Source organism: Thalassophryne amazonica, chromosome 1 (genome assembly GCF_902500255.1).
Source record: "Thalassophryne amazonica chromosome 1, fThaAma1.1, whole genome shotgun sequence".
Classification (NCBI taxonomy): Eukaryota; Metazoa; Chordata; class Actinopteri; order Batrachoidiformes; family Batrachoididae; genus Thalassophryne; species Thalassophryne amazonica.
The window spans coordinates 127717257-127744508 of record NC_047103.1 but is presented as its reverse complement, the minus strand read 5'-3'; the positions used below and the strand labels follow the sequence as shown (position 1 = coordinate 127744508).

General features: G+C 41.4%; 1 protein-coding gene across 1 annotated transcript in view; it reads right to left on the bottom strand.

Moving 5' to 3' along the window:
- The window catches only part of dmd (dystrophin), a 1392820-nt gene that overhangs the window by 541181 nt on the left and 824387 nt on the right, over positions 1-27252 (bottom strand). The window contains exon 34 of the mRNA XM_034174291.1: positions 6176-6337. Coding sequence (XP_034030182.1) covers positions 6176-6337 — 162 coding nt within the window. The remainder of the gene's footprint in view (positions 1-6175; positions 6338-27252) is intronic.

Sequence of the window (27252 nt, the reverse complement as noted above, 5' to 3'; positions counted from 1 at the left end):
GTGTGGGACAAGCACAAAACGGCAATATTTGCATATAATGATGCTGAAAAAAGGTGAAAAAGTCATCATAGACTACTAGAACAAATTTCTTAACACACTTTCATTGTAAAGATAACTATAAAAGTGTAAAATTTCCCCTTTTTTCTGTTTTTCATACAATATGATCAAAGGACATAATAAGTGCCCGTAGTCTAAGAATCACCCAAGTATTCAACCCTAAATTGTTAATTATTTTGGTGACTCATCAGATGGGGCCTAATCTGATCTAATTCAATTTGGGAGTTTAACTGCTTATACATTACATTCTTATGGTGTTCCCGTGTGAGGAGATTTAGCTATTATATATATATATATATATATATATATATATATATATATATATATATATATATATATATATATATATATATATATATATAATTGTTACATGTATTGGTGCTCCCGTGTGGAGGCTTTATTAAATATTCACTACACAGTTTTGTTAAAATTTTAACCATAAGTTAAAACTGTATGCCTCTGGATGACTTGGGTGATATTGCCGGTGAGTTTGAATGGTGTCAAGAGCAATTATCTTGTGACCAGTTCTTCTCTGACTGCAGAGAACAGAGCAGTTTCTCCTGAAACCAGCTCTCTTCTGTTTACAGAGAACAGGGCTGTTTATCTGCTCCAAAACATTTAACAAGTAAGTGCTAAAATATTTTATATCAGACTTAACAAATGTTTTTAACTGATTAACATTTATTCACATGACCTACAAAAACATGTTAGTGATCTAAAAATTATCGGATCAAAATTTATCGGAAGATAATTGGAAAGATTATGGTTTTCAAAGTTATCTGAAAAGCTAATCCAATAATGAAAACATTAGCTTTGAGAATTAGTGGTTAGCGGATTAGCGGAACCGTGCCCACCACCGGATTTAAGGTACGATCACTTTCGGCTTTCACACAATAGCAAAACACCAACACTGCAGTGACCACACATCCTTTTGCAAAATTGCTTCAAAACACACACATCGGGATAATTTTATGACAGCTGCCTGGTGTCTGATGGTCCAGACATTAACAAGCAGATGGTCACTGATTAATTAAGCAAAAATCCTTTGCCGATATATTTACAGAAATGGAAATTCAGTGAACAGAAGGCTCATGGACAGTGTACTTTCTGTGCACTTGAACAAAACAAATATACAATTTTACAGTGTATCCATAAAGTATTCAGAACGCTTCTTTTTTTTTACATTTTGTTATGTTACAGCCTTATTCCAAAATGGATGAAATTCACTTTTTTCCACAAACTTCTACACACAATATCACATAATGACAATGTGAGAAAAGTTTGAGATTTTTGCAATTTATTAAAAATGAAAAAAAAAAAAAAAAACCTAAGAAATCTATATATAAGGGCCCTGTCACACATTTATGATTTACCCAGCATATGCTTACATATGAATACATACCCCAAATACACTGGATATGTTGAATACATTATGCAGCTGTCACACCATGACAATTTAGCCAGCGTATGCTGACAGCCCCGTTTCCACCAAGCGGTTCAGGTCGGTACTACACAGTATGGTACGGCTCGGAATGGTTAAGTCTGATTTGGTTTGTGTTACCACCACCGGCAGAACCCTTTTGTTTGGCATGCAGTGCACGTTAATATTTACGAGCACATCATAGAGTATGCATAAGATGTTACATGGCCTCACCACTCCACACGGCGGCCAATCAATAGCATAGTTTAATATTTTTTAAAATTTTTATTTTATTTTAGTCTTTAGTGGATTTATTTTCATTGCTTGCAGAATGCTGAAGAGTTGACTGACGTCTGTGGTAAATGCGGACGTGAATGAATGAGGTGCTGTGACTCTTTCAACTTTTAAAATAAGTAAATTTTCTTGTTGTGGCACAAAGTGCCAGTGTTCTCTGGTTCAAGCTGAAATACACCGGGAGCAGACAAAACACAGAGGGACTTCTTTTAAAACACTATGTTTCTTCAGCCACAACAAGGAACTAAAGTATTTTCAGACATCATTTTCCAAAATTAGGATGCTTTATGTGACACATTTTCGGCAGGCTGTGATGATGAAACTGACTGAAACAAACAGGTAAGATTAAGACTTTTAACTTATGAGTAACTTACAAGAAATGTGTGTCAACATCGCAACTTACCTACAACTTATGGTCCGTGTAAGCGTGATGTATGAGTCATACCCTGGTATACATTGAAAATATTGTGTATGCCCAAAATTTTTTGAAGTACTCATCGTATTACGACATATGTGTGTGCTTCAATGTGCTGTTAATGTATACAAAACTTGCGCATAACTTATTAGGCGTACGCCAGTGTATGCAAACGTTTTTAATACAGTTGGCAAATGCTTGCTAAATTATCAAGGGGTGACAGGGGTGTAAGGATTCAGAGCCTCTGAAATCAAGCTCAAAATTGAGCTCAGGTGCAAGTGTATGGCTTGCCCCACATGCTTACTTCACTCTTTTGGTTTGAATGCAGTGCCTCTAGCTGCATTTTTTTTTAGCAAAATTGTTTAGCACAATAGTATTAATAGAAAATGCGAATTTTGAAAATAACTGCAAAAATTTGTTTTATTTAACACTTAGAATGACACTATTATACAAAAAAATTAAAAGAGGTCCCTTTTAAAATGGGTTTGAAACAAGATAATAGTAGTTTTCTACTTTAAACTGTTTTAAATTGAATTAAAACAGCTACATTCACAGGTGTGATTGGCAAAGGACAAAAAAGCAGGAAAATATACCGCGCACCTACCATGACACAGTGACCCCTTGCCCCGACACACACACACACACACACACACACACACACACACACACACACACACACACACACACACACACACACACACACACACACACACACACACACAGTGATATTATTACTTAAATACAGTGCAAGCAGTGCAAAACAGTGCACACTGAATTGACTCTGTGTTGGCGATCAATAGTATTGGGACAGGTTTTTACAAGAGTTAGCAAGACCTCATTTACGACATTCTTTTGGTGATTAGTGATGTGGCAAGGAAAGGGGTTGACATAACATTGACATAGGTTCCAGCGCATATAGGTATTCCAACAAATGAGGTGGCCAAAAAAGTTGTGACAAAAAAAACAAAACAAAAACACATGGACATCAATATCAATCTTTCCAAGGCAGAGGATAATTGTATTGTTTGGAGGGAAACTAACTTACAATGGCAAAAATACTGGGAGCAAGAGACTAAGGGTAGGCATATATTTTCAATAGCTAGTAGAGTGACAGATTCATTAAATAGTTGTAGAAGAAAAGGGTGAAAAAGAAAGGATGAAGGTACTGTCTTGAACAGTACTCTCTTGCTCCTAGGAAAGCACCAGGATGAACTATGTATGCAATGTCCACAGCCAGAGACAGTGCAGCATGTTCTTATGTATTGTAATAAACATTCCAGAGAAAGGCAAGAGTTTCTCTCAGAATTTAGAAGAATAGGCCTGAAAGAAGTTTCTGTAAGAAGTTTTTTAGGCGTATGGTCAAGTGGAGGGGAAAGTGTTGGCTTTTTAAATACTTGAAAGAGACTGGACTCATTGAGAGGAGTTAGTACTGCTATAGTGGACTGATGCAGAAAGTGGTAGCAATGCAAAAATAAGGACGCTGGCTGCCGTTAAATGCCATACAAGAAGAAGACAGTGCACTTGATTTTTTTTCACATGGGCAAGTTTTGAGAAGGAGCACCTTTCCACATTTCCAAAATGCCACAAAAAACCACCAAAAATAAATAAAAGTATTTAATTATTCAGATTTAATCCTTATAATCAGTGTGGGTAAATCATCAGATCCACTGATTGTGCAGCTAAGACAAAGCCAACATTAGCTGATAAAAAGTGGTGCAGTAATGTAATGTTTTAAGATTAAGATTAATCATTCACCTCAGACAAATTTGCAGACGCGCCACTGCTCAAACTGGGTGTGTGTACAGTATATGTATATCCAAAAGTGAAGAATTTCGAATCGAGTGTGTCTCATTGACAGGGTCTGTGGATGTCTATCTCTGCCCGGCTGCACTCGGAATAGGAATAGAAAAAAAGCTCCTTCCAGCAGAGTAATAGTCGTCACTTGTTTTTCTGTTTTTTTGCTCGTAATTTTGTGGTTATGAGTCACAGACTGTGCACTGACCCACCCCCCCCCAAAAAAACCTGGATTTGTGTGATTTACGTGCACCTCATTTTCAGGTCGGAAAAGTCGGATTTCTGGATTTATCCGGGAGAATCCCACCCCGTACATTTCAAATAATCTACTTTCAATGGGCCTCATCTATCAACGTTGCGTATGGTGATATTTGAGCGTATATGGGGTGTACGCCAAAATGGCTGCTCTACTTGGCATTTATCAATGTGGTCGTTGGCGTACGATATGCTGAAAATATACACCAGGTCGAGAGGTGGTGTAAATTATATGCCAAAATGAACCAGCACTGGAATCCACATAAAAATGAAAATGATCAACATGATAAACAGTGCCATTATACAAATCAATGCATATGTTACATAAATTACACTTTCTTGATTATGCTACATAATAATTAATACAAATCCCACTTTTGCGGGATTGTTGGTCTATCGAGCACGATCCGTGGCCACAGCGCTGACTGCAAAGAAAACGCTGCTCGCCTTTTCCTCCAGACTTCGAGCCTGGAGCCAGAGCAGCGCTGAGCTTAACTTTATGTGGTGTGACCGTTTTAGACAATGAAATTGATAATTACAACTGTAGTGTTGTCATTCCCTTCGCCGTGCTGCAATCAGGTTTTGTCTTCTCCATTCGTTTAACATAAAATAAATAAAATAAATAAATACATTTAAAAAATAAAGAAATCTGAAAAATTAGGTGTGTCTTATTAATTGAGCGAGCAAATATCCACATGTCAAGAATTATTGACATGTGAAAAGAGATTCCCTCGCTATAACGCGGTTCACCTTTCGCGGCCTCGCAGTTTCGCGGATTATTTTAGTCCAATTTTGCATGCTTTTTTTTTTTTTACAGTGCATTGTGGTCTGCATGTCTGTTTATAAGAATCTTCTCGCCCAGAAGAAAAGAAAAAAGAAAAGAACGCCAACAACTACTCATAACTGTGTTATTCACTCGGAAAAAGACACCTGCAGCGAGGTCTGACTCAGTGGAAAAAGACGCGGTGCCAGGACGAAGAGGAGCAATCAGAGGAACTGTGAAATACTGGTCAGTCACTATTAATAATTTCTTATGTGTTCAACCTCGTAGGTTGATAGTTAAAATTAAATTTGTTAGTTCTAAAAGCCATCAGAATTATTTATAGGAAAACATTCTATTTTTATTTCTCAAACAAATGTTTGGGCCTGAAAACAGGTTGGTCTTATTTTTCTACTAAGGTTTGAACTTTGAGAGTGTTTACACATGAAAGAAGAGTGAGAAAATGTTCATGCCTGATTGAGAAAAGTGTATAAAGTGGTTTTACAGACTTAAAACGTCTATAATAATTATAAAAAATAACGCTGACTACGTCGCGGATTTCGCGTAATACGGGCTATTTTTTAGAACGTAACTCCCGCGATAAACGAGGGACCACTGTAACATTTTTTTGATTATACTACAAAACAATTAATACGACGGCCGCTTTTGACGCTCTATTGGCACGCGTCGTGATTGGTGGAGTTCTTTTTCTTTGCCGTCTTCCCGGCTTCCATGTCGTAAAATGAGGGTGTGTCTGAAGCGGAGTCTGAATATTTACGGGCGGGTTTATTATAATTACGATTGTTTTCACCCGCCGCATTTATCAAGGTCACGTCGGGCATACGCTGGAAATGGGCAGGTGTGCACTGCTTGATACATGTCACAGCAACTTTGGTGTACTTCAAATTTACACAAGTGCGCAACTTTGATACATGAGGCCCAATAGGTCTTAAATTGTTTCAAAGCAAAGGTAAATAGATTGTTTTAAAGTGGTTTAAAGCCACTTTCAAATGGTTTTAAGTGAGATATTAGCAGTGTGGTTACATTCATGGACCCTGTCAAGTGACCTCACTGTCATTTCTTGAGGGCTGGAAGTACTTCCGAAATGAAATACATTTGCCTTAACAGCAAAAGGAAAACAACAATACGACATGACCTCGGAGTGGTCAAAATAGGTTACCTGTGCCTCCTGTGGTATCTGTTGAGCATCAATGTGATCTGCCAGGTAGGAAGTGAGGTGTCGATCTGTGTTGGCCAGGGCCTCCTGCATTTGCCTCAAAGTCTTGTCATTTTCCTGAGCCCACTGTACACCCTTCTCCAGCTCCTTCTGCCTACGCAACCCCTAAACAAACACAAACACATCTTCCATGTTGTCAGCAGTTACAATTATTAAGAATGCTTTTATCACAGTCCAGTAAAAGTCAACCATAGTGAACCTTAGGTCCATTTAATTTTGCTCACATTGTTTGGAAATCCCTGTTTGTTCAACTATTTACAACTTTTCAAAGAAACTGTGGGAACACTGGTTACGGCCTTTTTTTTCCCTCAAAATTCTACACACACCCACATAATGAAAAAAGTTTATATATATATATATATATATATATATATATATATATATATATATATATATATATATATATATATATATATATACGAGGTCTGTTAGAAATGTAACAGACCTTTTTATTTTTTGCAAAAACTATATGGATTTGAATCATATGTGATTGCATAAGCCAAGCTTGAACCTTCGTGCGCATGCGTGAGTTTTTCATGCCTGTCGGTTGCGTCATTCGCCTGTGAGCACGCCTTGTGGGAGGAGTGGTCCAGCCCCCTCATCGGATTTTCATTGTCAGGAAATTGGCTGATCGACTGTCGCTTTGCTTCATCAAAATTTTTTCAGAAAGTGTGAGAGACAGCCAAGTGGAAACCATTTGGAAAATTCAGATGGCTTTCGGTGAAGATCTTATGGGGATCACACAGATTAAGGCCGAAATCATGCCAAAAAAGTGCTGATGTCAAACTCTTCTGCCATTTCTGTGGTAGTCAGACGACGTCCCGGATCAACAAAGCGTTCACTTTGGAAATGAATGGCACATTCCACTGTTACAGGAGTTTTTTGTCATGAAAAGACATGCGGAGGAATTCACACATCGGGACGGAGGCGCAGGGCACAGAACAAAAAGCAACGCCGTGATGAAGACTCACAGGACATGTTGTGGCATGTCCAGCTCGTCCACAATTTCTCAGATAGTCACACGACTGAAAAGCCGTCTGAATTTTCCGAATGGTGCAAGAGCTGGGCATGTTAGGGCTTGTCCTGTGAGACCAACATGGAGGTGCTTTCGTCCCCCGCCATGAGCGGCTCTGTGGCGAATTTCTCCGCTCCTCTTTCCATTACAAAAACTCCTGTAACAGTGGAATGTGCTGAAAAAGTGCTATGTCCAGCTGTCTTGCCATTTCTCTGGTAGTCAGACGACATCTGGGATCAACAAAGCGTTCACTGTTGTGAAAGTGTAGTGACACGGACCCACAACAGGGGGCGCAAATGAACGGTCAATAGATGAGCCAAAAAGTAACAATTTAATGTTGTGAAGGTGCACAATGAATACACAGACAATCTCAGAATCTGATAACAGTCAATCCACAAAGATGACGTGTGGGCAGGCTCGAGGATAGAAGACGTCTGTCCTGAGAAGAGCCGGAACCACACGATTTCCGCAGCCACCGAACCTGGTGAATACTGGAGCCGCCAAGTCCCGAATTCCCAGGTGATCACCGTCCCCGACTGTCGGATCTGGTACTGCTGGCGAAGAACAAAGACAGTCAAGTGTGGGTGTGTGTACACCCCGTAACAACAACGGTGGGAATGCCACCTCCACCTTTAACACACACTCGTGCAGCATCTGTTTAACCACTTATCTGACGAGACGAAGGACGAAACAGTCGTGACCCACGCCGGTCCTCTGGTTGACAGCTGCAACACAATAGCTCTGGAAATCACTGAATGCTGGCAGAGAATATTACCTCCATAGAAGTACGATATCTCGGCGATGAGGTGGAGATGACGTCTGGGTTTTATGGAGTGAGATGATGAAGAATGAGTGACAGCTGTCAGGAATTAATGAGTGACAGCTGTCACTCCCGGCTGTGTCCGTGGCGGCAGCGCCCTCTCGTGCCTGAAGCCCGCACTTCAGGCAGGGCGCCCTCTGGTGGTGGGCCAGCAGTACCTCCTCTTCTGGCGGCCCACACAACAGTTCACTTTGGAAATGATCTGGTCATTTGAGCCTGTCGATCGCCGCTCGGTGTGCAGCGTGCCATCCGCCGTTGTGGGCCGTCTTTAATCCAGTTGTAATTGTCCTTAATCTGTGTGATCCCCATAAGATCTTCACCGAAAGCCATCTGAATTTTCCAAATGGTTTCCACTTGGCTGTCTCTCACACTTTCTGAAAAAATTTTGATGAAGCAAAGCGACAGTCGATCAGCCAATTTCCTGACAATGAAAATCCGACGAGGGGGCTGGTCCACTCCTCCCACAAGGCGTGTTCACAGGCAAATGACTCAACCGACAGGTGTGAAAAAACTCACGCACGCGCACGAAGGTTCAAGCTTGGCTGATGCAATCACACATGATTCAAATCCATATAGTTTTTGCAAAAAATAAAAAGGTCCGTTACTTTTCCAACAGACCTCGTATATATATATATATATATAGAGAGAGAGAGAGAGAGAGAGAGATATATAGAGAGAGAGAGAGAGAGAGAGAGAGAAAGAGAGAGAGAGAGAGTGAGTTGCCTCACAGCGAGAAGGTCGTGTGTTCAATTCGCATGGCCTTTCTGTGTGGAGTTTGCATGTTCTCCCCGTGTTTGCGTGGGTTTCCTCCGGGTGCTCTGGTTTCCTCCCTCCCCAAAGACATGCGGGTTAGGTGGATTGGGGTCTTTAAATTGTCCGTAGGTGTGTGTGTGGGTGTGTCTGTGTTTGTTTGTCTGTTTGTGGCCCTGCGACAGACTGGCGTCCTGTCCAGGGTGTACCCCGCCTCATGCTCTATGACTGCTGAGATAGGCTCCAGCCCCCCGTGCTCCCTGATTGAACTAAACAGTAGAAGATGAATGAATTAATGAATATATATATATATATATATATATATATATATATATTATATATATATATATACTTGCAAATTAATAAAAACGAAACAAAACATGAAATTACATGTACATAAGGATTCACAGCCTTTGCCATGAAGCACAAAATTGAGCTCATCATGTTTCCACTGATCATTCCTGAGATGTTTCTACAGGTTAATTAGAGACCACCTGGGGTAATTTCAGTTGACTGGACATGATTTGGAAAGGCGCACACCTGTCTACATATAAGGTCCCACAGTTGACGGTGCATGTCAGAGCACAAACCAAGCATGAAGTCAAAGGAATTGTCTGTAGAACTCAGACAGGATCGTCTCGAGGCACAAATCTGGAGAAGGATACAGAAACATTTCTGCTCCTTTGAAGGTCCCAATGAGCACAATGGCCTCCATCAGCCATAAATGGGAGAAGTTCAGACCCACCAAGACTCTTCCCAGAGCTGGCAGCATGGCTAAACTGAGCAATCAAGGGAAAAGGGCCTTAGTCATCAAGGTGACCAAGAACCCGATGGTCACTCTGTCAGAGCTCCAGCATTCCTTTGTGGAGAGAGGAGAACCTTTCAGAAGGGCAACCATCTCTGCAGCAATCCACCAATCAGACCTGTATGGTAGAGTGATGTAGTTGCCTGAAGAAGACCTCACGGTCGAAATGTTGCTTTGCTTTTTTAGTCAATTAAATGATATGGGAAGCTCAATACCGGTGTGCGGATTTTCCTTCTTTTTTTGTTTGTATGGTAGAGTGGCCAGATGGACAGTGACCCTAAGCACACAGCCAAGATATCAAAGGAGTGGCTTCAGGACAACTCTGTGAATGTCCTTGAGTGGCCCAGCCAGAGCCCAGACTTGAATCTGATTGAACATCTCTGGAGGGATCTGAGCACCGACGCTCCCCATCCAACCTCATGGAACTTGAGAGGTGCTGCAAAAATAAATGGGCAAAACTGTCCAAAGATAGGTGCACCAATCTTGTAGCATCATATTCAAGAAGACATGAGGCTGTAACTGCTGCCAAAGGTGCATCAACATATATCAAAGTATTGAGCAAAGGGTGTAAATACTTGTGTGCATGCATATGTGCATGTGATTTCTTAAGTTTTTAAAATTTTTAATACATTTGCAAAAAAAAAAAAAAAAAAACTTTTTTCATGTTGGCATTATGGGGTGGTGTGAGTAGATTTTTGAGGGAAAAATAAATTTGCTCCATTTTGGAATAAGACTGTAACATAACAAAATGTGGAAAAAGTGAAGTGCTGTGAATACTTTCCGGATGCACTGCAAAGCCTGGTTCACATGGCAAGATTTTAAAATTGTCTGTAGGTTTCCAGTACCTGAGAGACCATACACATGGAGATAAACAAATCATAGATCGAACAGTTTTGGTCGTACAGTGTGTGGTGTGCAGCCACACGGTAAAGGCAACACACCACACATGAACAGATTTCATACAAGAACTTTCCCAGGTCAGACAGGAAATCTTGCAAAACCTCTTGAGATTAAACGTGACTTCAGAGTAAAGAAGCAACGGAGATAGTTTGTGGACTATTTCTAACAGAGAAAAAAAAATACAAAAAGATAAAGAAAAAGGTGTTGTGAAAGAAGTGGAGATGGCGCGACCACTAGACTTTCTGATGCCCCATAAGAGCCGATTTGATTTTGGATTCCATTCTGTGCGTCCATCACCTCGCTTTCTGATTGGCTACATGTCACATTCAGCAGACTGCATGCTCATTTGTGGTCAGGGGACACCACATAAACTGGGATATAGGGCCAAGACAATCCAACATGTTGAATATCCCTAATTTACGGTCTGAGTGATCCTGACGTCCTTCCCGGTAGACTAGAGCACTCTTAACATACCACACACGCCAGAAATATCTGATAAGATTATCTTTAGAGCCATCACGATAGTCAGGGCGTCCTTAAGATTGTTGGAAGGGGAAGATTGAGTCCAAAATCGGTATAATTATCTTGCCGTGTGAACCAGGCATAAGTGCAGCATTCCTACTGTCAAGCCACTTCTGAACCAGAGACAATGTCAGAAGTGTCTTACATGGGCTCAGTAGAGAAACAACTGTTGCTCGTTGGTCCAAAGTCCTCTTTTAAGATGAAAGCATTCATTCAGATTAATTTGTAAGTCAAGGTCCCAGACTCCGGCAGAAAAATGTACAGGCACACAATCCAAGTTGCCTGAAAGCCAGTGTGAGGTTTCCACAGTCGTCAGTGATGATTTGAGATGCCAGGTCATCTGCTGCTGTTAGTCCATTGTCTAGCAAGAAATTTTGGTGCACTTCAAGCTTCCATTTGCAGACAAGCTTTATGAAGATGTTGATTTGCTTCCCCAGTAGGACCTGGCACCTGCCCACTGTGCCAAAACTACTAGTAACTGGTTTGCTGACCATGGTATTACTGTGGTTGATTGACTCCATAGACAATATGCCATATTGTCAAGAGGAAGATAGACAAGAGATCCAACTACACAGATGAAGTGAATTATCAAAGCAACCTGGACTTCCATAACACCTCATTAGTGCAACAGGCTGTTCGCCTCCACACTACACTAATGCAGTAATTCATGCAAAAGGACCCCCCCCACCCCCCCCAACAAAGCATAAAATTATAGATTATAAAAACCTTGTAACTGTTAGAATGGCATAGACAGTGGGTCATCCGTCTCAGTCTGGTCTGCTTAAGGTTTCTTCCTCAATGCTATCAGAATTAGTTTTTCCTTACCACTGTCGCCTGTGTGCTTGCTCAGGGGGGTTGAGAAGGTTACAACTTACTCGTATGAAGCACAGCTTTGTTGAGATTTTTCTTGGCCTGCCACTTCTGGCCTTAACTAGTACTGTACGTGCAGTCTTCCATTTCCTCACTATGTCCTCACAGTGGAAGCTGACAGCTGAAATCTCTGAGATAGCTTTTTGTATCCTTCCCCTAAACCATGATGTTGAACAGTTTTTCTTTTCAGGTCATTTGAGAGTTGTTTAGAGGCTCCCATTTTGCCACTCATTACAAGAGATGCAAAGAGGGGAAACTTTTACAAACGGCCAAATTAAATACCCTTTCTCATGATTGGATTCACCTGTGTAAGGAGGTCAATGGTCAATGTGCTTACCAAACCAATTTTGTGTTCCAATAATTAGTGCTAAATGTATCCAAATAAATAAAATGACAAGGGTGCCCAAATTTATGCACCTGCCCAATTTTGTTTAAATAATTATTGTACACTTTCTGTAAATACCAGAAACTTCTTTTCACTTCTCAAATATTAGTGTGCTCGTCTGCTATATGATATATTTAACTGAAATTTCTGATCCAGACAACCAATGATTTATAAAGGAAAATCATGAAACTTATCAGGGGTGCCCAAACATTTGCGTGCAACTGTATAAAATATGCACTTTTTGACATGCCTCACAAAAAATATTGAACTTTTCCCACAGCATTGAATTTTTTTTAGATGACCCTGCAGACAGGTGTGACAGGTATGATGCAAGACCTGTTAACATGGCTGCCAAAATAAACACACTCTGCAGCCACAATATGCCAAACACAGTCATTCATATTCATATCAAAAAGAAAACAGAAGCAAATCCTGATATTTGAGAAACTGTAGAACTACATTAATTCTCTGCTGATTGCTGAAACAATAAATTAAATAATCATTTTGGTTTTATCACATACTAACTACAAATGCAAATCATGTCAAAGTATTTTCCATTGTATGACGATACAGTACAGTTCCTTTTCTGTATGCATTGCATTTAGTGTCAGAGGAGATGAATGATTTCACTCTAAGGACAAATTCAAAATGTAACGATTTTCGATTGTTGTGAAGGCACAATAATTTATTCAAGGCTGTTTTGAGATGCTTGAGTGATCATGTGCTCAATGAATAAGCTCTGTCATTCATCAAACGTAGTCCCTTAACAGTAAATACTGTAACTTGTTTTTTTTTTTTGTTTTTTTTTTGCGGGCTACACAAGTCAAAATCAGTAATGGAGAAATATCAGCTGGAAGCTCTGCTCTGACAGTCGAAGGTGGCTCGGCTCGCTGGGGAGCTTGTGAAAAAACAAAGATGTCAACAACGCACGTGTTTTAAAAAATCTGTGCATTAATGTAAAAGCATTTCACCCACTTTGAAAAGTTTTAAAGTTGCATGCCTTAAATGCAGGAATGGATGTATATTAGCAAATGAAATGAAGCTGACCCCCAAAACTTGAAAAAAGGAGAGAGGCAGTTATACCTGTCCTAGATCACAACAATTTTAGCATATCATTACTATACATCTAATAAACTGACATGGCGACTTTTGTTATTCCAGGTTAAAGGAGACGGTTGTAGAGGCCCATTGAACACACCCTGCTAAGCACTGCTTGTCACAACTGACTTGCTTGCAGAATGCAGTAGGGATGTGAAGACAATTTGGAAACTCGCTATGCAATCAAGTATTGTATTTAACTGGGCAAAAATGCTACAGAAACTTATGAAATGCTCTAGACTGCTTGTAGATTAACTTGTATGAGCTGAGCATTTGGTCTTTGCCGGCACAAGAGATTCAAGGAACGCAGAGAGGAGGTGAGAGATGATGAGAGGTGTGGTAAGGAGAAGGACATTAGAATGCCAGAGCAGGTTGAAAAAATTCTGGATAAGGACCATTGTCTGTCTATCAACACAATAGGAATGCCGCTTGGAGTTGGCGTGGTAACTGTACACAGAACTCTATCCATGAAGATCTGAACATGCACAAAATTGATACAAAGTTTAGTCCCCGGGTGCTCTGTGACAGAAGGAAAGAATGAATTGGTGACAGGAGAGAGATGGCTGAGCTCATTACCTCCGATCCAAGAGTACTTGAGTCTCTGGTGATCTGTGACAAAAGATGGATTTACTGTTATGATCCGGAGGCCAAGAGGCAGAATTCCAATCAAAGCATTGTGGCTCCTCCAGACCCACAAAGACCAGGCAAGTCCACCGGGAAGCTCAAGATGATTACCTTTTTCAATAGTAAGGGCATCATCTATATCCACTGGGTTCCCTCTGGCCAGACAGAGAACAAAGACTATGTGGCAGTTTTGAGGGAGTTCAGGAAGAGATTTTGTTGCTAAAGGTCAGACCCCTTCCAACTTGGTCAGTAACACCTGCACCAGGACAATACATCAGTCCAAAATTCCATCATGATAATCACCTACTTCACAGACATGGGCATCAAAACTGTCCCTCACCCTCCTTATAGTCCAGACCTTGCTCCCTGTGACTTTTGGTTGTTCCCCAAGCTGACAATATGGAGGCTGCGACACTTACTTTTACTGTGATTTACTGCAATTCTTTCACTTTGGAGGACTTCCAGGGGGCCCTCAAGAAGTGGCTGGAGTACTGCAACAAGTGCACTGAAGTCAATGGATTTTACTTTGAAAGAGATTAGAGTTTTGTATTTTTTTAAATAAATAAACGTCTCTCCTGAAAAGTCTCAAAACGTGTCTGGAGTGCACCTCGTATCTTTGGTTCCTACTGTTTGCAATGTGTCATGGCTCGAATGCAGACTTCAAGACAAGGTGCTAGAGGTAAAAAAAAAATCTTTATCATTCAAACAGGCTGGGGTACGGTACATGGGAAGGCAGGCAGTGAAGCAGAGGTACAGGTAAGTGGTAGGCAAAAACATGGTTGAAAGACAGGCTGGGTTCAAAACACGGAGAGAAATTGTAACATGGGCTGAGGCAAAAACAAGGTCTGGAAAACACAATGAGGCAAAAACAAGACAATGACTAGAGGCTGGGATGAGGATACAAAGATCGCACAAACTGGCAGGGGAGTGTTCAAAGTGTAGGGCTTAAATACACAGGTGATGTAATTAGGGGAACAATTTGCACGTGTGGAAGAATGTTCTAGAAGGGAGGCATGGTCAGGTGAATCCAAGAGGAGGGAAGAGTTGCAAGAGAGAGAGATCGATGAGGGCAGACAGAGACAAAGATGAAACAGGCAGGTGCAAGAGTGTGAGTGTATGACTGAAGCAGATGAAGACAAAAATGCGGCAGGCAGGTGCAAGACAGCTTTTGGGCATTTTTGAGCAATGTCTGCCTCAGTGTAACACATAAAAGTAAGGTTCCTGAAAATACAAAGAAGTCTGTACCTTTGTGCAGACTGAAAGAAATGGTTCTAGAAAATGAGCTGCCATCAAGTTCAGACATTTTTAGGTTTAACAGTGCTACTAAAACAATAAAATATTTCAGTAAACATAGGATTTTATGTCTGGACTTTGGGTGGAAACTACCATTTACACTTGCATTGCCCTGTGTGTGCGTTGCACCAGATGGATATAGGCACTGACGTTTGAAAATAAGAAATTGATAAATGGTGCAAGGCCTGTAATTTCTAATAGAAAAAGTAAGTTCCCTACAGGCCCTGAGACGACTGGTACTCGTGCTTATACCTAGATTCTTTAGCATGAAGCAGCTGAGAATCTAGTACTCCCCTTGGACATCCAGTCCATCACAGATTAATCCCTTAGACAGGGCCAGTACCCGATTTACAACTGGGTGTACTGAGGCAATGCAGATTTTGAGCAACAAAAATCATGGTTTCCTGATTCACAAATATTTGGATGTGTTGTGTTGCTCTGTTTTGTGTTACTTTTGTGTTGTGTTTTGTGCTCATATAGTTGAATTGTTGTTGACTGTCGGGGCTCTATGATGGATTATGGCACATATTTTTACTTGATACACACAACTCTGCCAGATCTCATTTGTTCTGATCCTGTGATTCTGTTGTACCTTTCAAACCAAAATGTGTTCAGTGTTGGGTGTTAATTTGGACATATTTCCTCAATAATGAAGTCTGGACTGTCCCAAAATAGCTTTTTATATTTTACAAACAACACAGTTGCTCATGGCATCCTGAATCCTTTCAAGGTGGTTCCTTCGGAGGTACCTGATTTGTGAAAATCGAAAAACCTGGTTCCAGATACCTTGGCTTAATCTTTATGTCCCCCCACTTTTAAACAGTAAGGTTCTGATTCATCAAGTAGGACTTCAAACACAGCCCCAGATACCCCAATGAGCCCCTACTTATTCCAAGTATTTATTCAAAAGCTTTTTAGAATTAATTAAATACGAGGGCTGTCAATAAAGTATAGGTCCTTTTTATTTTTTTCAAGAACTATATGGATTTCATTCATATGTTTTTAGGTCAGACATGCTTGAACCCTCGTGCACATGCGTGAGTTTTTCCACGCCTGTCGGTGACGTCATTCGCCTGTGAGCACTCCTTGTGGGAGGAGTCGTCCAGCCCCTTGTCGGAATTCCTTTGTCTGAGAAGTTGCTGAGAGACTGGCGCTTTGTTTGATCAAAATTTTTTCTAAACCTGTGAGACACATCGAAGTGGACACGGTTCGAAAAATTAAGCTGGTTTTCAGTGAAAATTTTAACGGCTGATGAGAGATTTTGAGGTGATTCTGTCGCTTTAAGGACTTCCCACAGTACGAGACGTCGCTCAGCGCTCTCAGCCGCCGTCGTCAGCCTGTTCAAGCTTAAAACCTCCACATTTCAGGCTCTGTTGATCCAGGACGTCGTGAGAGAACAGAGAAGTTTCAGAAGAAGTCGGTTTCAGCATTTTATCCGGATATTCCACTGTTAAAGGAGATTTTTTTAATGAAAGACGTGCGGACGGGTCCGCGCGTCGGGACGCAGCCGCCGCGACACTCCGCCACAGGAAAAACACCTCTGTTGAAAGCCTTAAGGACAAGTTGGAACATGTCCTGCCTGTTAAACAATTTCTCATATACTCACTCCACTGAAAGCCATCAAAAGCCGCCTGGATTTTACAAATGGTTATCAACACGGAGGTGTTTTTCCTGTGCCGCCGCACCGCGTCGGCTGCGTCCCGACGCGCGGATCCGTCCGCACGTCTTTCATTAAAAAATCTCCTTTAACAGTGGAATATCCGGATAAAATGCTGAAACCGACTTCTTCTGAAACTTCTCTGTTCTGTCACGACGTCCTGGATCAATAGAGCCTGAAATGTGGAGGTTTTCAGCTTGAACAGGCTGACGACGGCGGCTGAGAGCGCTGAGCGACGTCTCGCACCGTGGGAAGTCCTTAAAGCGACAGAATCACCTCAAAATCTCTCATCAGCCGTTAAAATTTTCACTGAAAACCAGCTTAATTTTTCGAACCGTGTCCACTTCGATGTGTCTCATAGGTTTAGAAAAAATTTTGATCAAACAAAGCGCCAGTCTCTCAGCAACTTCTCAGACAAAGGAATTCCGACGAGGAGCTGGACGACTCCTCCCACAAGGAGTGCTCACAGGCGAATGACGTCACTGACAGGCGTGGAAAAACTCACGCATGCGCACGAGGGTTCAAGCATGTCTGACGTAAAAACATATGAATGAAATCCATATAGTTTTTGAAAAAAATAAAAAGGACCGTTACTTTATTGACAGCCCACGTACATTTCTTGAATCTTTTTTTCTTTTTCTTTCTTGAGTCTTTCATTCTGTTCCAACAAACAATCTTGGTGTATGTAAACCTTAGACCCACTGAAAAACCTGACAAACTGATAAAAACAAAACAAAAGAAAAAAAAAAGAACGTTTTCATAACTATTATCATGGTTAGCACTGTTGCCTCACCGCAAGAAGGTCATGGGTTCGATTCCCACCTGTCGCCTTTGTGTATGGAGTTTGCGTGTTCTCCTCGTGTTTGCATGTTGTTCCTCGGGGTGTTCCGGCTTCCTTCCATATCCACAGACATGCAGATTAGGTGAATTCAAAACTTTAAATGGACCGTAGGTGCGCATGGGGGGTGTGAATGTCTTTGTCTGTGGATATGTGTCCCTGTGATAGACTGACATCCTATCCAGGGTGTACCCTGCCTCTCACCCTATGACTGCTGGGACCCAGTTGTTAAGTGTGATGTAACGCATCATGTGATTTTCAACTTCCAGGTCCAAACAAAAAAGGTGTGCTGTCATTAACACTGAGAACTGTACTGAGACACTCTGATCAGGCTGCACTCAAACCGCTGCACACGGACAACAGCATTAATGTCGCAACTTAAAACTCTTTGTATATACTCTTTGTGCCTAAAACACTCCTGGATATATTAACTGGGTTTTTAGACATTGTTATTGCGTTTGTTTTTTGTAAAAAGAAACTCAGGTCATTTCTCCCTTATTTTCAATGGGAGTTGCTGTGAGCTTCCTGTTCATGTCACTTAGGGGGAAAGTGAAGTTTGCACTTTAAAGTCCTGTTTATTGTCCTTTACAACACTGTTTGTCCTCTTTATTCCAGAGTAATATATATAAGATGTATGAAATTCGGTTTACGTTTATTAAATTCCACACCGGTTAAACGTAGCAGACACGGATCATCGGTAATATTTGTTTTAGCAAGTTTTCAGGGTCTCATGGATGCAGTCTATTATTATCGTGATGAAAAGCATAAAAAAAATTACATTTCAGTAGTACAGTGGAACCTTGATTTATGAGTTTAATTTGTTCCATGACCAAGCTCGTAAGCCAATCTGCTCATATTTCAAATGAATTTCCCCCATTGAAAATAACTAAAATAATTTTAATCCATTCCAGCCTTGTAAAACATCCCCAAATCACTCTAAATTATGAAAAAAATATATATATATTTTATTAACAAACAGACGTATATTTTACCTGTGCATAATAAAATATATAAAGTAAAAGTGTTCTTACCTTAGAAACAGATGAATGCGGTTAACAGAGGCAGAGAAGGGAGGGACGCAGGTATGTGCACACTGTAAACATAAACTAAACTTAAACTGTAGATCCGTAAAAGGATCATACAGACATAAGTTTAATTGTAAAGTTGCAGGTTTTTGGACCCGGAAACAGATTTATCATGTGATGCGTTACATCAGAGCTTAATAACTAGATAGGCTCCAGCCCCGTGTCCTTCAACTAGAGTAAGTGGGTGTAGATAATAGATGGATAGATAGATAATAGATGGATGAACTATTATTTATTTCAATAACTTCATCTGGAAATTAAGTAGGCAGTCTAGCTAATTTTACATGTTTGTTGCATTAAATGTATGGAAATTTTAGTTTGAAAGGTTTTCTCTAAGGTGTATGTAAACATATGGCTTCAACTGAAGGTTAGTTTTAAAGTGCTTTTAATCATGTTATCAGTTTGGTAGTTTTAAGCCTTTTCAAAAGCAGCAACAAACAAACCTGATCTAAACTGGTCAACCATCTGAATATATTTAGATGGTGGATGTTTGGTCAGAAGAAGTAACTCATCTGAACATATGTTCTTGGATTCTGAGAGGCATTTTATAAACTAAATGATGAATTCATTCCTCACATCCTAATTGAAAACATTAATCAGTAACATTAATTATGTGAAGCTCTAAATAAAAACATTTTCAAGTAATTTCAAAATACCATGACATAAAATTTAAATAAATAAAACCTCCTAGAACCAAAATATTTGTAGTGCCAATAAATAAAATAAAATACAACTCTTACAAATCTCGTCTGTATCTTTTCATTCCAAAGTCAGGATGTGACCGTCTACCCAATCAGCATCAAGCACACATTCTTACATGTACCCTCTTGTACCTTTGTGTTTCTCTCTCATCTCATCTGTGTGTGAGTCATCACGTCAATGCCACCGTTACCAGTAACACTGTTAATAAGCGATAACCTTCTGGTGCTATAGTCAGTGAAGCATCGGGTGCCTGGCAACAACTCAAGTGCTGCTTCTCGCTGTCTGTTGCTGGACTTCCTGCAGGATTAATTACTTAAAGTGGGCGGGCTGTGATGTAAACTCAACAATTACATCTTAAGTCTCTGTGTGTGTGCATGTGTGTATGGGTGCGTGTGTTTGTGCGTGAGAGAGAGAGAGAGAGAGAGAGAGAGAGAGAGACCACATTTGTACACAGGGCGTGTGTACTTGCAGGTGATGCAAATCTGATGGAGTGGGATCAAGACTCTAAATATAACCCCGAGCCTCTCTGACCCTCGTCTTTGTCCCTTGAACATGCAGAAGTGATGGAAACGCTGCTCCGCTTTCAGCACTCTTCCATGTCTTAGTTTGTACAGTGCATGTAGAAAGTACATATTCACAGCACTTCACTTTTTCCATATAGCCTTATTCCAAAATAGAAGAAATTATTTTTTTCAGAGTGCTCCTGACCTCAGACTGGGGAGAGGGTTCATCTTTCAGCAGGACAATGACCCAAAGCACACAACCAAGATATCAAAGGAGTGACTTCAGGACAACTCTGTGAATGTCCTTGAGTGACCCAGCCAGAGCCCAGACCTGAATCTGATTGAACATCTCTGGAGAGATCTGAAAATGGATCTGCACTGATGCTCCCCATCCAACCTGATGGACCTTGAGAGGTGTTGCAAAGAGGAATGGACAAAACTGCCCAAAGATAGGTGCACTAAGCTTGTGGCATCATATTCAAGAAGACTTGAGGCTGTAATTGCTGCCAAAGGTGCATCAATAAAGTTTTGGTCAAAGGGTGTGAATACTTAAGTACACATGATTTCTTAGTTTTTACCTTTAATGAATTTGCAAAAAAAAAAAAAAAAAGTTTTTTCATGTTGTCATTATGGGGTGTTGTGAGTACAACTTTTAATTAAAAAAATGAATTTATAAACACAATGTGAAAAAAGTGAAATGCTGTGAATACTTTCTGGATGCATAGACAGAGAACTTAAATATTTATACAAAGACTGATAACAACCTTCCCAGTGGTGATGTGCTCCATTACCCCAGCAATTGTTGGGCCATGAATACACTTTCTCATTAAACACTCTGTTTTCCCTTATTACTTATTTCTCACACATTTGTGCACATGCTTGCTGAGACAAATCAGGAGATCGCTGTTTGCTTCGCTAACTCATGCAGGAAACGCCATTGGCAGTGTGCGAGAAGCATGCGCCACATGAATTATTGGTTTTCAGCCATTAGACAATGAACAAGATGAAATTCATATGGCAAACATGTCACTTTTATCTGAGGAAAAAAAGGAAGCCAAGACGTGAAACAACATTTGGGCGCCCATGTCCAGGATTTATCTCCTCATGTTTCAAAGTGTGACATTGATATTGTCAGATTATATACGCATGCTACTCTCTTGGCATTTACGTACTTGGACCTCTGCACTCCTTAAAATGTGACTCCATCTGATGGGGGAACCTCTGACATTAAGCTGTTTGACTCTTGCAAAGGTAATAGTTTTATCTCAGGGGCATTTTAAAGCAGCACTCTTTGCAAGTGGCCAAATGTAAACATGCATCTACATAATTTCAATTTTGAGACCCAAGGCCTTATATCAAGAAGCCAAGAAGCTTATTCGGTCATGTGGCTCCTGGGTCAGTTAGATCAGTTTTAAGCCTTAATTTGCCATGTTTTGGCCTCAATAAATACAGTGCATCCAGAAAGTATAATGCTGTACTTTTCATGTCATCATTGTTGGATTTTCATTTGAAAACTCTCCACACATTCTCTATGGGGGACAGGTCAGCATGCAGACAGGCCTATTCCTTTGCTCCTGTAGTTATATCAGCTATTGATGAATGGTGGTTCTTGATGCTGTGCCATCTCAGGGATCAGAAATCACGGGCATTCAGCTAAGGCTTGTGCCCTTACCCTTTACACACTGAAATTCCTCCAGATTCCTGGAAACGTTGAATGATATTTTGCACTGTGGAGGGAGAAATATGCACATCCCTTCAACTCTTTCTTTGAGGAACAGTCTTTAAACATAGTTGTTGCTAACCTGTTGCTAGCCCATCTTTGCTCCTCAAAGACGGAGGCTTTTGTACAAAATCATGATTACAATCACCTGTTAACCTCACCTGCTGAAATTACATTATTATTTATTTACCTTACCTCAATACTAGCCCTAAATTGCCCAGTCTCTTTAAAAAAAAAAAAAAGGAATATATTGCAGAAATGCAAGAATGGATGTACATTAATAAATGAAATGAAGCTGACCACACAAAATATGGAATACCTTAGGTTCATACTATCTGCAGTGAAACAGAAGTCAAAGCAAATGCAACAATCAGTGTGTATTTCCTTTTTTATTTGCCTTTTCTTTCAATCCTAACTTATTCTGATTTGGGGCTGGTTTAACTCTTCACTTCAGCCGGCCTGTCAAGGCCAAATCCTGTGGTCCCATGCCTGGTCTGTATATATTTATGTGTTATCCAGAGTGTGGTCTCACAACGGCCATAAATAGAATGGAGTTAATTGAATAATACCTTGAAAGTTCATCAATGTCAATTGGAAAAACAACATCAAATTTAAGATTCCCACAACAGTGCCTTCTAGTTAAAATAACAAAACACATGACAGAGACATTTTGCGTTGCCATCTGTCTTTTCCGATACTCACATACACCCATGTCTCATTTCCCTGCATCAGTAGCTCTTCCCCGTTACAGACGACAAACAAAGTCAGCTCCGAGCTGCTCGCAGTCACCTGACACGCAGACATATGCGCCGCAAAGAAAACACCCAAGCTGCTTTCAAAAGCACACACAAAACAATGGGCACGGTGACTATTGCTTCCACAAAACACAAAAACTCACATAAAAGAACACACACTATGTCTCTGATGGGTAGACAAACAAAAGGAGGCTTATCACGCTGCAAGGAGAACATTAATCTGGTTCCATTGTGAAGCAGGATCAACCCAGTGGGCAGTGAGTGGGTGTAATCTGTCACACAGTCACAGAGGATCACCGCAAGATGCTCAGAATATATTGCTGCCACTGATGATGGCTGGAAGGTTGGAAAGAATGGTGTGGGGACCGGAAGAAGACAGGGAGGAAGAGCGACAGAGTGGTGTGAAGAGAAAGCAGGAAAGGCAAAAAGCAGGAAGGATGAGAGGAGAATGAAACATGAGAGAGAAGACAGGAACGAGGAGAAGGTTCACCAGTAAATGAAGGAAAAGATGAAAAAATGAAGAAAGGTGGAATATAAAAAAGATGCTGCAGTGCACACACGTTAAAGTCCAGCAGACATCACAATTCTGAATGATCTACAAAACCTTTCACACTTCATTAAATGGAAATACCACTCCATTTTTAATGTTAGTTTTAATGTTTAAAGCAGCAAAGTTTCATTGTAAAAGAAATAAAGTAATCCCATAGGAAAAAGACAAGAAAGCTTCCTAAATGTTCTTTCATAAGCTGTTTCTTTCCCCAAATAAATTCTGCTCAAAACCACAAATTTAGATTAAAAGTAAACAAATATATGTATTTTTAAATTCTCTTCCTGAATTCAAAGGTGTAGTCCCTTTTGATTTGCTTATCATTTGGGTTGGGTAATTGAAAGATTTCATCAACCTTTGCTGATGGCAACCTTCACACATAACACAACTGAGGCAGAATGGCACACAAAGGAGGATTGGAATGGCATTCATGGAAATTCAGAGCCACACTCGAATGCCTCGTACAGCAGTTGCCACTTCAATTCGGGCACGGCACATGCATTCTCAATTTCCGTGCCGCTCACGCCTGAAACCCATTTGAATGGCTGGCCAGATGAGGTTGCACTGCCATCTGATCGTGTTTGCAGGTCGTATGCAGGTTGGACATATCATGCCGCGGCTGAGAAGCTGCACGAAATGATCAGCCATGTCAAACCATGGCCAAATGGTGCAGTCGACGCAGTCTTCACACCAGTGACTGAATGTCGGCAAATGCTGGACAAATGGCCATTTGACCCACTCTTGACTGGAGTCCAGGTGCCACCCACAAACATCCACTTGCAATCTTAGAAAACCTGGGGCTAATCACACTGCCAGCACAAAAGTAGAGAGCAGGTGACCACTTTCAAGCTGGCTGTGTGAATGATCCCACATTTTCTAAGTGCCCCATGAGTGTGTTACTGAGCAACACAAATGGTGTGAGTGTGCCCACTCCCCTGCCACACAAATGGCATGTGAGTGTGCGTGTGCCCTATCATCACCACAAAAGGCATGTGAGTATGTGAGGTGTGAACCACCTCCCACAACATAGATGGCGTGTGAGTGTGTCGTCCCACCCCACACACACACTATGAGCCTATAGTCAAGGTGCGGCTGAGATTGCGGACGGTGGCTGCAGTGTAGTATGATCGTGATCAGCAAAGCCTGCACAGCTGGATGGCTGTCATGTCCATGTTGGAACAGCTGACAGTTGTGGAACATCATGGCATATCACAAATCCACACCACAACAACAGAGATGAAAATAAGAATGCAGCCCGTAGCCCGGTTGCATGTCACAGTGCCAGTGCACAATCCAAATGGACAGGCATGTCACATGACACGCAATTGCAACATCCACACGGTCCGTCTGTCATGTGACAGCCTGACTGACAGCCTCACAGAATAATCAGCATGGCCAGCTCAATTGCCCCACAAGCTGTAGCCGTCAGCCCATCTATGTGAGCACGCTGCAATGGGAAGGTGGGCTTGTCACGTGTCGATCATGTATTAATTGACATGGTCACACGCGCACACATGCACTACAGTTATGCATTTGTCAGGGGACCATGGTTGACATGTAATCACGTCATGGGTTGGATGACATTTGTAATCAAGCAGGGAGGGCGCTGACCACCGGCCATGGCCAGCGCTGCGGTCGTGCAGTGTGCACCGCTCCGCATCGCAGCCCCCGTGTCAGTGCAATGCAAAGCTGTGGAACACATACTGTCACTTGTGCTGCAATCACCCATGTGCAAGGTACAGTGCTGCACATGTGTCTGCAAACGATGATGACATGGGGAAAAATGAAAACTAACTGGATCACCCCAACCATGTCTCAGCGTGTACAGTGATGAGCATGCACTCAAAGATGCAAGTGACAGCTGTGTCATTGCTACACAGCTGGAAAACACATATTGTGCCATGCAGAATATACCTAACGAGATGCCACTGTGAGGCACATGCATCGGTGGGCTATATTGTAATAGATAAAACCACATATCACCTTTGCAACATGGTCCCCAGTACTTCAGTGTGCACTGGACAGAGAGACACACAGAGCCAGCTGATGTGGCTATGATATGAACGCATCAGGTCATTCATATAAAAAAATAAAAGGAAGAAAAAGTCATCCATGTCAGTTCATTGCTTCCTTGTGTACATCTAGGAGGAGGATAATTCTTGTATTGTCCACTCCTTATAACAGGAATTAAATATTAAAAATGCGGTTGTGTTTTTTTTGTGTGTGTGTGTGTGTATTTTTTGTATTTACAGTGAGAACAGAATCATGGCCAGTAAAATGACTGTCTTACATTTAAACAGTACATTCATTATTATGATGTTCTGTGCACTCACATTATTTTGTGCTTACACATTTCCGTTGATTTATGCACAGCATAAATAACATGTCCAGCATGTAATCACTGCTCTAAATCTGTGGCCATGGTTCTCAGCAGAAAACCGATGGATTGCCTACTCCGGGTAGGGAATGCAGTCTTGCTCCAAGTGAAGGAGTTCAAGTACCTCAGGGTCTTATTCATGAGTGAGGGGACAATGGAGCGTGAGATTGGCCAGAAAATCAGTGCAGCAGGGGCAGCACTGCACTCACTGTACCGTACTGTTGTGATGAAAAGGGAGCTGAGCCAAAAGGCAAAGCTCTCGAGCTACTGGTCAAGCTTCGTTCCCACTCTCACCTGTGGTCATAAGGGTTGGGTCATGAACGAAAGAACTAGATTGCAGGTACAAGCGGCTGAAATGGGCTTCCTTAGGAGGGTGGCTGGTCTCTCCCTTAGAGATAAGGTGAGAAGCTTGGTCATCCATGGGGAGCAGAGAGCAGAGTAGAGCCACTGCTCCTTCATGTTGAAAGGAGCCAGCTGAGGTGGCTTGGTCATCTGGTAAGGATGCCCCTGGGCACCTCCCTGGGAGGTGTTCGAGGCACGTCCATCTAGGAGGACACCCCGGGGAAGACCTAGGACTAGGTGGAGAGATTATATCTCCACACTGGCCTGGGAACACCTCAGGATCCCCCAGTCAGAGATGGCAATGTGGCCTGGGGTCCCCTGCTACACCTGTTGCCCCGTGACCTGATCCCAGATAAGCGGTTGAAGATGAGTGAGTGAGTGAGTGTAATCACTGCTGCTGTGTGAGTGCGATGTATGTCCTCACACTGTGTTCATTCACGGACACACGAGCATACACAAAATTGTTGCCGTGGGATTGTTGACACCTGTCCGACCGTGTGAGCCTCCTGAATGTGGGTGGAATTTTTCGCGGTTCACCAAATTGTTTTTTCCGCACTCTGTTTCTTTTACCAAACTTCTGTGAAGGGGCCGTGATAGCTGACCGACATCATAATGTGGAACCACTATCATGATGCCACGCATCCCCCCAACCTCATCGCTATATACACACTAATTCCATTTTCCTGGATGTAACAGAACTATATATATATATATATATATATATATATATATATATATATATATATTTATTCAATGGGGAGATATATACTTTAAGGAGTGTCAACCTTAGTGTGCACAAATGGATGATGATCGTGAGTCTATATTTCTATTTATAGGTGCACTCCAAATGCATGCTGGGTCAAATGTCCCATCTCTGCTCAGAGCATACTGGTGGCATTTGTGGCATGCAAGTCGGCATATCAGCACAGAAAAAAAAAAAAAATTATGTGTCGTGTTGTGTGTTTGGTGTGTCCCTTCTGCCCTGCCTACCTGCATGCCATGCCTCATTCTGAAACTTTCCTCACACACCTGTGGTGCATTTTCTCTTGATCATGTTCCCTTTATTAATCACACCTTCTCCCTCTGTCATTTGTGAGATTGTTGAGCCTTCTGCCACTTTCAAGCGTTTGTCCTCAGAGTTTCCTAGTCCTGTTTTTTGCTTACCGTACAGTATATCAACCTGTTTATCTGATTTTGGATTCTGTCTCTGCATCATGCTTTGGCTACTGTTGGTATTTCTGGACTGCCTTTTTGTGTACCGGCTCACGCTTGCATTAAACTTTACTAAGTTGAATCCTGAATCCTGCATTTGTGTCCAACCTCCTGGTGACATCACACCTGTCAGAACAATCTTTCCAACAATGGACACAGCGGATTCATCTGATGCTGTGTGCTCAAGCCCAACAACTGAC